This window comes from Mya arenaria, chromosome 2 (genome assembly GCF_026914265.1).
Source record: "Mya arenaria isolate MELC-2E11 chromosome 2, ASM2691426v1".
NCBI classification, from domain to species: domain Eukaryota; kingdom Metazoa; phylum Mollusca; class Bivalvia; order Myida; family Myidae; genus Mya; species Mya arenaria.
The window spans coordinates 61,428,898-61,441,501 of record NC_069123.1 but is presented as its reverse complement, the minus strand read 5'-3'; the positions used below and the strand labels follow the sequence as shown (position 1 = coordinate 61,441,501).

Sequence of the window (12,604 nt, the reverse complement as noted above, 5' to 3'; positions counted from 1 at the left end):
GCCAGAATGTGACAATATTTAGACCAGAGACAAGGGCCAGAATGTGACAATATTTAGACCAGAGTCAAGGGCCAGAATGTGACAATATTTAGACCAGAGTCAAGGGCCATTATATGACAATATTTAGACCAGAGTCAAGAGCCAGAATATGACAATATTGAAACCTAATTCAAGGGCCAGAATATGACAGTATTCAAGCAAAAGTCACGGGCCAGAATATGACAGCATTTAAGCAAAAGTCACGGGCCAGAATATGACAGTATTTAAGCAAAAGTCACGGGCCAGAATATGACAGTATTTAAGCAAAAGTCAAGGGCCAGAATATGACAGTATTTAAGTAAAAGTCACGGGCCAGAATATGACAGTATTTAAGCAAAAGTTATCGACCAGAATATGACAGTATTTAAGCAAAAGTCACGGGCCAGAATATGACAGTATTTTAGGAGAAGTCAAGGGCCAGTTATGACAGCATTTAAGCAAAAATAAAGTGCCAGAATAAGACAGAATTGAAGCCAAAATCAAGGGCCAGAATATTACAGTATTTAAACCAGATCAAGGATCAGAAAAAGACAGTATTTAAGCTTAGGTCATGGGCCTTGCTATATACAAATGAATGAATGTTGTTATTGCTAACATTGGTACAATGTCAGGGCTTTTTCTATAGCACCCACAGGGCCGACTATCTGACCCATTCCCAAAGCAAAATATAAGATATTTTTCCCAATCTTCAGAAAAAAATCCCAATCATTTTTTTTTTTTTTTTTTTTTTTAGAAAGTCTTTTTACCTGTACTTGTTCATTTTCAACATCCTAATACATTATGTGATGTAAAGTTTTTTTTTGATAATTGAACTCGGAAATCATTGATTTCCATCACATTCAGAGATCAGTATGAAATATTATCTGTCATGATTAATTGCAATAGATATTTACACCCCAAGGATTGATATTTCAGCCATTTTGGGTTTTAAACTTTAAAAAAGAAAATTAACTAATATTATAATTATCATTTTTTAATTCGCAGGAGACTAGATAGCTTTTTCTTTAAACTGTAAAATTTCCCAATTTCGGCATTTTCACGACACAAAACTTCCCAAAATGTCTAGGGTCTTTTTCCCAAAATGGGCAGAAAAAGCCCAGAATGTCAAATATGAACTTCTCAAACAATTTTCATCTGAAGGCTAAGGGTGGAAATGTTCGCACTACTTTGCCCTAAACATGCTATGACAATACCTAAACTGTTTTTATTTGAAACAGACAAGTTAAAAGGTGGCTTTATTCGATTAATATCACAAAATAATGCCCCTATTTGCCTACAGTGAAACCTAGATCTCTGAAATGAATTTACCTTTGTTTGCCATGAGTTTCTTCTCCTCATAATCTCCGCCGAATGTTTGGAAGGCGTCCTGGTACAGACCCGACTGGTTCACCTGCCTCTCAATACCAGGTGCTCGCAAGTCACCATCCATACCATTACTGCAAGGAAATACGTTGTGTGTGCATTTCCCAGCAATACATTAAAGAATGATGATATGCGAGTGAAATTTACAGAACAATAATATGTAATCATGGTACACCAGTAACTGCCATTATGACATTATTTGGAACTACTTCACACTTACATTTTACCAATGATTGATGTACATAGCTCTTTCATATTGAGCATTCTTACAAAGATTTAACTTGTTAATTTTAATGCTTTAGAAAGAAGCAACTTCTGCTTAAACAGAAATACAATAGACAGGTAATTGCCCCAGAAGTAAGCTATTACAATATCAGTCCTCTGGATGCAAACTTGACCAAGGAATAGACCTACACAAGAGAATTCCGGTTCAGATTTCCATGCAGAGAGCCATTGTTGAGACTTCCATGCATGGAGCCATTATTGAGACTGCCATGGAGACCTCCATTGTTCAGATTGAGACTGCCATGAAGACTTCCATTATTGAGACTGCCATGAAGACTTCCATTGTTGAGACTGGCATGGAGGGAGCTAGCATTCAAACTCCCATGCAGACTTCCTCTCATGGATTCCCCGTTCATCGCTGCATGCATCAGACTGCTGTTGAGACTCGCATGTAGCGAAGTGTGGCTCAAACTCCCATGTAGCGACCCTCCACCTCCCATGTTGTAGTGCAGTTTATCCACACCTAGGGGGGAATCAGTGGTCTTGCTCAGCCCCAGCAAGTCATGTGTGTGGGCACTACTGCTTAGCCCATGTGGCCTGGGTTTGGTGAGGCCAAACAGGTCCATGGGCGAGCCGCTCCCCTCCAGGGGCATTTTGGGGTGAGAGACAAAACTGCCAGATGTTGATAGGCCAGCTAAATCAACTGAAATAAACAATAGATGGGTATACATTCCACAAACTCATGCGGGCACTTAAATCAACAGTAAGAGGTGAATGGTTATAAACTAACTGCATGTTACAGTATATGACACCCATAATCAATCATAGAGTTGACCATCAATAGAATCATGCATTCAAAATTGAACAGTAAAGCTGTGTATACTTTCAATATCAGATATAATAAATTTATGAAATAATTTTTTTAAATCTATATTTCAGCTTTTAAAAAACCAAAAACCAAACAATATATTAGTGGCAATTTATAAATAATATAACTGTATCAACAAGAGTATATACATGATAGCATTTTACATGAAAAACACTTTAATTGTACCTGCACTGGAGTTTTGCCTGAGTGGGTGGGGGCTCTCACATGGGCTCCTACACGGACTGTTTGCTTCACTTTGGCTTCTACTTACTACTGGAACAAAACGTTTACACATGATTCATGGCTAACACCTATACAGGCATTTTTTGTATGAATTTTTTCTAGTATCTGTTTCAATTGGTTAAGAATCCATTGCCACACAACCAATGAACAACAAGTAGTAAATATATTTTATTTATAACAAGGTTTGTATATCAAAGAGGTTAGATTAAGGTTGTTTAATGAATTTCTTTCTCTAAACATCAGCTAAAGTGTTAACTATTTCATCTGGAGTAAAGAGCAGTACAGACCATAATCATGCCGAGTGGTGAGATTCTGTCCAGCGGTCTGGTAGGTGGGGACGGGAGACCTCTTCTCCTGGGGGCTGGGGACACAAGGGGCCATGCTTGACACATTAGACACAGAGCATTGGGCCATCAGGTCAGCCACACTTTGGGCAGACACCTGCGGCACCACCATCACTGCTGGGCCATATATACCTGCATAAAAAAGCATGCAGGTGTTTCTTCTATAAAGCAAAGGTCATTTATACATGTTTCCTTCCTTGAATTTTTCTTTTAAATCATGCAGGTTTCCTAACATTTTGAATTTATTGCCAAGTATTTCATTTCTCTAACAGGATTTTAAACTCTTCTTTTTCACCACAGTAAAAGACTTAGGCCCCTTCCCCATGCTACCAAGACTTAGGCCCCTTCCCCATGCTACCAAGAAACAGTAGATAGTATTTTACATTCATACACATGTTAATAAAATTTTCAGAGAGGTTTTAATGCAGAAAGATTCTAACACAGAAAGATTCTGAGACATAAAGATTCTGACACAGAAAGATTCTAACAGAGCAAGATTCTAATACAGAAAGATTCTTACACAGAAAGATTCTACCAGAGCAAGATTCTAATACAGAAAGATTCTTACACAGAAAGATTCTGAAAGTTTATAACACAGAAAGATCATAACACAGAAATTTCTTAAAAAAGAAAGATTCTAACACAGAAATTCTAATGACACAGATAAACTCTTATGAGTCATGACAGAGAAATATTCCAATGCAACAACAGTGAGCAGAAGAAAAGATGCCAGATGACATCCTATTTTGTATAATGCCTTGAATTAAGGGAAGCTTAGAAATGTAATAAATAATATCTTACATATTAAAATCTTATGAAATTTTCGCCAGTATCTTAACATCTGCATCATTAAATCATCAGGTAATTTATGATAGATAATGGATTTTAACATTGTGTGTTCATCATTTTACATTGATTTCTTCAATTTAATTTTTGTTTTTAAACAGTGTAATGAAAATCGATATGAAGATATCTTTTATCTCTCATTTGTCTTAATGCCTTCACAGCAGCACAGCTGAGAGCAGGTAAGAAGCCAGTATAACATTCAGTGATGTATCGTAGGTTTCCAGGTTTCCATCAAGTGCCCCTTCATGCAAGACTGAACATTTTCTCTAGACAATCCAGATCAACTTAAAAGGAATTGCCGATTTCAATATTTTTTTTATTTTTGTCATTGCTTTAATATTATGTAGCCACATTCTTTTTTGTCTATAATTTTAAATGAAATTCTTCATCTCCCTCTCTCTATTTTCCAACTATATGCAATTTTTAGATGACATGAATTTAATTTTTAATGATTAAGAATGGATGAAGTGAGTGTAGGGAAAAAGCCCTTCTTAATCATTAAGCTTTTAATTCAGGTCATCAAACCGACTTAACATAAAACCTCATTGGCTGACACATACACAACGCAATATCTAACACAAGGATTGTATATTGGATGAGTGGCAGTGGGTGGACCTTGAAACACCCGCGAAAGTTTTTAATGTTTAAGCCTAGAACTTAATGTTTCAATTTCATTGGCTGTAAATGAAGGTTCTTTTATATATACCATTTGTAATATTTTGTTAGTGTTTTATTTTGTTGGTGATAAACACAATGAAATACCGGTAGGTTCATAATAAAGATTTGTTTGTGCCACAATGCCTGGTGTTTGAAGGTTTGACATGCTATTGCTCGGAAATATTGAAACATTTTACCAAATTTGAATACCAATACAATGAGTCCTTGCAATATTTAAAACGAGAGCTACAAAGTGAGTGTAAACGCTTGTCTGTTTTTCCCCAGTCACCAAAACCAGGAGTCATATTTCAATAGTTATTAAGCCAAATTTGTAGGCCTTGCTATACTAGTGTGTATTGTCATTGTCAGCTAATAACATGTTAATTAATGAAATTTCATTTGAATATCTTGAACAGTTTTTGAGTTATGGTTCAAGTTCAAGGTTTTACATGCTTTTGCCAATAATGACATCAAAGGAAATCACAATACCTTGACTTCCTTTAGACAACAGACAATCTAATCATGTATAAAGGCTATTCTCCAAGTACATACCTGGTGGGGGGTTGATGATGTGGGTGGTTGGACTAGGTGCTTTGGGGCTCTGTGGGCTCGGGGGACTAAGAGTAGAGGGGGTCGCCCGTGGGGGTGTCTTCTGTCCGTTCATAAGCACCACCTGGGCTCCGTGGGTTTGGGCGGGGGTCTGGGCAGAGGGGGGTGATTTCTGCCCATTGACCAGGACCAGCTGGCTGTGGGGCGTGCTGGGCGGTGACTTGGCAGTCGTGTTCAACAGCAGCAGCTGCTGGTTGGCGGTGCTGATCTGTAAGGTCGGCTGGATTGTCTGGCTGAAGTACCCTGCAAGGAAAATGTATCAGTAAATTATGCTTTCTTGAATACAAGGGTTTTACAATCATTCTTTGTCATGATCAAAGGTATTTTCAATATGTGTTGTTTAGCAGGTATTTGCGTTGAGTTGTAATACTTCTAATTCAAGTAGATTCTAAGAGGAAAATCATATTAGTCATGTTAACCACAAGTCGGAAGTATAAGTGGATCTGATAAAATATCTGTATATATTGTCATGATGAACATTGTCTTACATCCTACCTAAAGCATTGAGACTGAGGATGTTCTGGATGTTACCATCCTGAGTAGTGACATTAGCTTGTTGCCGTGGCAACTCTTTCTCGATGCCAAGCAACAGTAACCGGGCCAGGTACATGTTGGATGCGTTCCGTTCAATGCTTTTTACTATCACAGACTGAAACAATAAATGTATGATATATCAGTAAAAGGAAATAATATTTTACAGAAACTGATGTGAAATCTGCTTCAAATTAAAATTAAGTAGCAGGTTATGAAATCCTTATCAAGGGGAGCATACAAAATGCGTGCAAATCAAAGCTCAAATTTTTGTTACCTAATTAAGTAATAGTTTATGCACCCACAACACCAATTACTGAAATTATACACGTGTGCTTTGCACATGCATATAATTTCAACCATGAGGGTGAATGTTGAAGATTCAATCACCAGTCTAGTTGGTGAATAAACCGTTTGGTATCATGTTGTCAGGGATAAAGTTCAATAACAAGCGGGTATAAGTGAGTAGTATTGTAAAGGTATCAGCACGATTGTTATTGCAACATGGTACAAATGCACAGTCCTGAGTTTGACCAAAGTATGTTGCCCTAGTTTAACAAGTTATGGGACTATAAAGCTTCTTTCTGACACATTCGTCTTACTTATACGCCTTAAAAAGATGCCAAGAATTTGAATGAATGTGATTGAATGATTGCATCAACCTCAACACCATTTTAAACATAAAATTGAATCCAATTTCAATTTCATTGACATCAAAGCACATTTGATGCATCTTATTTGCATTTTCTTATCAATAACAAAATTCCCACGAAACAGTTTTTAAGCTTCAAAAAAGTATGCAAATATTGGACTTGTACTTGTTTATATAAACATAGTAATGCCAGTATTGAACACATTATTCCACTTAATCATGCCCAATCTGCCTTACAAGGATGTCTGTGTACCTGAGAGAAAAAACTGCTCAGATTACCGGTACTTACTTTGCTTGGTTGTTTGGGTTTAGGTTTTACGCTGATAAAAACATCTAAATGCTCCATAAGCTGTGCTATACGCCCTGAAACAATGAACAGCCATAATGACATCTATCTTTTCATGCTAAAAAGTAATGCAACATTGTGCTTTATGATGCAACAATAAACTCAAACTGCTATTGGCACAATCAGTGAAAAGTGATCTGATCGGGACATATTCTTCTCAATTATCTTTATTTTGTACCAAGATACCCTTAACAATGGGAGTCAGCATTTATTTGCTCCCAAACACTAAACCAAAGGCTCTCTGGTGAAATGTTACAAGTAAAATGGTACTGTATTAGTTTGCATGGTTCTTAATATGATACTTAGAGCTATCACAGAAACATGACAAAGGCCACATTACATAGATAGCCATTTGTATTGGGTCTTTAATATAGACAGATAGCATTTAGTATGCAATATACTTTCCTGATGACTTTAACATGCAGTTTGGAAGTATAAATAGCTAAAAAAAAAAAATAAAAAAAAAAGCAAAGTATGAACATGAAGATGATAAAAAAATTATGCAAGATGGAATGGATGTCAATTTATGTCTATTGTACTTGTAAATGAGATTGTTGGGTATTATTGGACATATATGTATGTGAACACTAAAAATAATGTTGGAAAGTTTGAGGTACCTAGATCCTAGTGTTTGTTATTTTTTAAACCAAAACATATTTTCAGCTTAATGTCTTCATTACCGAGCCTAATGACCACCTGACCTCAAGAGGGTGCATCTACTGGTTGTGTCCAACCTGCCTACCATGTTTGAGGTCACTGGGCCCTGACTTATTGACCATTGATCAGAAACAAATTTTCAGCACACGAGAATGTGACCCTGCTGGGGCTTAAACCCATGACTCCTGGGTGGGGGGTGACATTTTAAGTAGACCTCCTCCTTTGATTCCATTGTGTCATTAATATTCCAGTAGGATAATGATTGTCCACTCACCCTGGTCCATTTCCAACTCCTCCTTCACATCAAACATCAACACCAGGGGCAGACAACCCTGTAAACACACAATCACAAGTTAATGGTTCGAAATGAAAATGGCAGTTGGAAGTTCATTATTTTTTTACTGGGATTCCCAGTTTTAAAACATGAAGGTCTGTCATGTTTAAAGCAAACAGAAAAAGTGATATTGAATTACACAGTAAGTAAATCAATATGCATACTTTTCAATTTTTGGAACTTTAAACTCAATAAAAGGTATTGGTTTAGAAAAAATGGTCATATTCTATTCATGCAAATTATTTGCATTGGACTTCTTACTATTGTATGTAAGTAGTGAGGTGGACTACATAAATGTATTTATATAGTTTTTGTAACCTCAGTCTCTTGTTTCTTTTGACAAAAAATCTGGTTATTATGATAATATTTTGCCGGACCGATTCATCAAATGAGTAACTCACAATGAGTTGTTGACGGGCTTGGTATACACTCTCTATTGGCCCAGAAATGTAGACGAGCCCCTTTCTCTGGGGGGCGACCGTGTTGGGGTCAGGAAAATGGATTACCGCCCCTGTCACCTGCATGATCTGCTTGATATTCATCCCACCGCGGCCAATGATGAACAAGTGGTGCTGGGGAGCAATCTCTAGCTGCATTGAGACAGGCAATGGTGTCTGTAAGCGGAAACAAAAGGGTGAAAATGATTATCATTCATTATTATACTATCTTAAATACTTCATATGTCATCTTATTATATAAGGTATCTGATATGATGTTCACTTAAGCTAACTATTTTATCGTGGCCTTTGGCAATGATGTCAGATGATCCTATATAATTTGGGAATTATTGGAAAGGTATTAGCTTGCTGATTACTTAAATTTAAAATAATAAGACTAAGAATACTTTTTTGGAAATGTTGTTGCAGTTTATATATTGTCCTTGAATCGGAAGAAAGATAGCCTATTTAGCAATCTTTCAAGGCCAAAAAAAGCATATTTGTTTCCTATAAAACCTGGTTATCATTATTGCATGATCTATTAATAAACAGTCCATGATTGGACAAAGAGCAATTTTAGTAGACAGAATAAAATGCCATATTGACCTGTCTTATAATAGACTGGAAACAGTTTATCAAATGACATCATAATAACGCTAGTAAAATCACTTGAAAAACTTCACAATTTACTTGCAGTTCATATATTGACCTCTATTGCCTTGGTCAATAATGACTTCTTTCTGTTCATTAAGACAGCTTTGCCTCGGTCAATGATGATTTTTTTTGGTCAATATGACAGCATTTTCCACAGCTATTAAGTAAATCATTGTATAATATTCTTACCCTACATAAAAAACTCTTTCGAATAACACCCAAAATAAAATGGGGTAACCAGGCAACAAAAATTCACTTATTTCATGCCGTAATCAGATCTGTTAACTCAGGCTTTTACAGCCGAGGAATATCCAGCTTTATTGAATCTCAAATCAATAATTAATGAAGCAGTCTACATAATTGAATGCAATTAAAATAAGATAGCATTTATTATTTATAGTTTGACAAGATATATTAGGCATAAACATTGGAACAATAAATAAATAAAGTGCTGTTTTTCTTTCAATGGCCCATAACTGGGTAATAGGCAATTAGAATAGAACATGTATAACATACACTGGTACCGGTACACTGGAAATCATACAGTTTTCTCATAATTAGAAATAACCTCCGGAGACTTCGTTCCTTGAAATTGCAATTTGCTATTCTATTTTCTCAAATATCTAAGAGCAATCTTATCAATGCAATAAGAGCTGATCTTATTTTGTCATAAAAATGTAAAAACATAATTTTTTTATACTTGTTCATTTTTTAGCTTCATTATGATGACTGCTGAAAGTTAAGATATGAATCAATGATCAGTAATCAGTAAGTTTCCTATGTAGAAACCAGTACTGGTGTCCTGATTTAAGAGGCCATGAGGAAATTCCCATTGTTTGGTTCAAACCCACAACATCTCGGTTAAAAGGATGACACTTTCATAACTGTACCTCAGTCACTGCCAAAAATATTGAATGGATTGATTTGGTTTCAACTATATATATATATTCCTTGAAAACATTATGTTGTAATCAAATAATCTTACTAATGCCTGGAAAACCAGGTCTACAAACCTCAACACACTTAGAAACAGAACAAGATAAGCAACTTAAACATTCATAAACCGCAGCTTCAAAGAAAACACCATGTGCAATAGAGCTTACAGTATGAGGGTTTTGTACGGATTTCAACTTTCTTCAGTTCGAAACCACAAAACAGGAAAAATCATACAGCCAAAGGCAAAAATTGCACTAATTACAGCCAATGAAATATGTTCTTCTAAATTTCCAGAATTGCAGGAGCCCTGAATATTTTTTAGATCAAAAACAAAAAGACTGCAGATGTAATGGCCATACTTTAACAATAAATCTGTGTTCTTCCCCTCGCTTCTGAACAGACAGGCACAATTATGTCAAAAACACCGATAAATAAATCAAACAGATATAAACCCAATGAAGAAAGAGGCCATGTGCAGGACAGATGAGTTAGTTCCAGAGACCATTGTATCCGGAATCAAATGTGTCCTCTACTTGGGGAACACAATGACTTGCACCTTTGATCTATTGACCCCAAAATCAATAGGGGTCTATTGAAATTATCATGATTAAAGTGCATACTAAGTTTGAAAACTGAACAATTAGTTGTTTAAAGTCATTGATTGGAAATGAAAGTGTGATGCTGACACTAACGTGGATTAACAAAGTCATGCTTTGTATGTTACACAACGTGGAACTAATTGGCAGTTTTATGTTGACAATTATTACACATAGAAATGTCTGAAAAAGCTTGAAGAAATTCTGTATTATAGTTTGAAAACCCGCTATAACTATTTAACATGAAGAAAAATGTGTTCTTGATTATCGTGATACAACAATGTCATGCATAAAGCATTAATCTATACCCCTGCCTTTACCCCTGCCAGTTTTGATAATTATTTGTTTTTATCTGCGAGATGCAAATACGAACAAAAATAATCTCATAAAATTTTGTGAAAAATAAAAACAATGTACGGTATTGTAATTTGCAGTGTTCTGTAACCTTTATTTATGGCACTCCTATGTAATTCTAACAACAGTTGAGTGATAAGACATTTCCAGGGGAAAAGGTTACCTTCAACTTTTACAATTGTTTCTCTTTACTTTCCACTTGTGTTAAAACAAATTCAACCCTGCTTTATGTCTTCTTATTAATATTATTACCAATCTGTCACGTGACTGCCATGATTTTGGGTAGAGTTTTGCATTTATTTCTGAGAAAGAGTGATTCACACAACTGCAAAAACACATGATCAGCTTTGAAAAGTATCAGTATGTTGATGCACATTTTACCCAATCAATTATCAGATCTCCAGCGTGTTTAATGCTGTACAGTTGCAATCTCATTATACAATGTCAATAACAGACTGATAAGCCCTGCATTTCATTTCAAATTTCACGTGCAGCACAATGCATCAATTTTTCTTCAGAGATAAACCAGGCCTGATTTGGCACACTTAATTTGCAAAAACACATTGGATAATAACTTTTAATGCATCAGAATTTGTAAACAATGATTCCAGAGTAAAATGTTATCACAAAGAGCCAGGTGGTAAATCAGATGGTTTACTTCCACAGTATCTAAACATTACCCTTGTTATCTAATATTTTCTATGCTAAAATCAAAACTAGTTATAAACGGATCCACTTGAACTTAGATGAAATATAATCATATCATATCATATGTAACTTTTTCTGAGATTGATCTAAATGCACTGTACCTAATTTAGCTTGAAGTTCAATGTTAAAAACAAAATACAACAAGGTAAGCAAAATATCTCACAGGCAATTTTCCTAGCGTAACCTCTATCATTTTGAGTGCGGCCTCCTTCACAAGTTTTTCGTTGTAGACCGAGCCCCGCACTATCACAGTTGTGCCGTAGCCCCGCTGTCGTTGTCGGTAGCTGATGTTCACGCTGTATTGTTGCTGAAACTGCTGAAGGGTACTAGAGCCCAGGTCTGGGAGCTGTATGGGGATTGGGGTCACAGGGATCTCAAACATAAACACCAGGGGTAGCAACTCCTGAAAAATGGAAAGAATTAAACAATTTTAAAAAGAAAGTTAGTTCTTTGCAAAGAATTCTAGAAATTGTATAAAGAATGTTTATCATATGTACAACAGACATTCACATTGATGTAAGTAATTTCTCAGTTTTAGGCAAAGGGGTCACAAGTTCACGGACAAAAGGTCTTGAGGGCAATTTAAACTCTGGAAATATTTGAAAGGAACAACAGTATCATGGCCAATGTATCATACTTGGAAACACCACTTGAACAAGAATCAGTGAAAAATTCAGGGACAATTAAAATTGTTTTCTGCTCTGCAGTTCACCATTAATTTAGAATGTAATTGCCACAAACATGCAAGAATCCTGCAACATTTCACTTACAAGATGAAACATCAACCAGTCATGCCGAAAGACAACAATTCATTGAGACAATCTTGACACTTTCCAACCAAACCCCCCTAAACGATCAGCTGCTCTTCATTCCACAACAAAAAGTTACCATTCATTATTTCAAAGTGATTCATTGCGCAATGTTGGCTTCCTAATTTACAGGAATAGCTCTTAAGAGGAAGCAATCACTATAATAAATATTTCGGAGATAATTCTCACATATCAAAATAAACAGAAGTATTCTTTTACTCTAGAATGATTGGATTCTTGAGTGTTTCAATTTCGTCCATAAATTTATGTACTGTCAAAGTTACTCAATGCAAATGGCAATCCTTGAGTAATTGAAGATGATTGGAACATGCACCTGGTCCAAAAAAACCAGTAAGTTGGAACCATGAATGGCCACTGGTTGCCATATCTAGGAAGT

General features: G+C 35.9%; 1 protein-coding gene across 2 annotated transcripts in view; it reads right to left on the bottom strand.

Annotated features, from left to right (window-relative positions):
* Positions 1-12,604, bottom strand: part of LOC128211434 (protein bicaudal C homolog 1-like) — a 45,235-nt gene that overhangs the window by 12,451 nt on the left and 20,180 nt on the right. Inside the window, exons 7-16 of one of the 2 annotated variants that reach the window (XM_052916225.1) lie at positions 11,562-11,801; positions 8,115-8,327; positions 7,654-7,711; positions 6,666-6,739; positions 5,689-5,842; positions 5,137-5,436; positions 3,025-3,213; positions 2,681-2,767; positions 1,816-2,329; positions 1,348-1,475 (exon numbers count right to left, since the gene is read on the bottom strand). In XM_052916225.1, coding sequence (XP_052772185.1) covers positions 1,348-1,475; positions 1,816-2,329; positions 2,681-2,767; positions 3,025-3,213; positions 5,137-5,436; positions 5,689-5,842; positions 6,666-6,739; positions 7,654-7,711; positions 8,115-8,327; positions 11,562-11,801 — 1,957 coding nt within the window. The remainder of the gene's footprint in view (positions 1-1,347; positions 1,476-1,815; positions 2,330-2,680; positions 2,768-3,024; positions 3,214-5,136; positions 5,437-5,688; positions 5,843-6,665; positions 6,740-7,653; positions 7,712-8,114; positions 8,328-11,561; positions 11,802-12,604) is intronic. The other variant, XM_052916235.1, reaches the window with a different exon arrangement.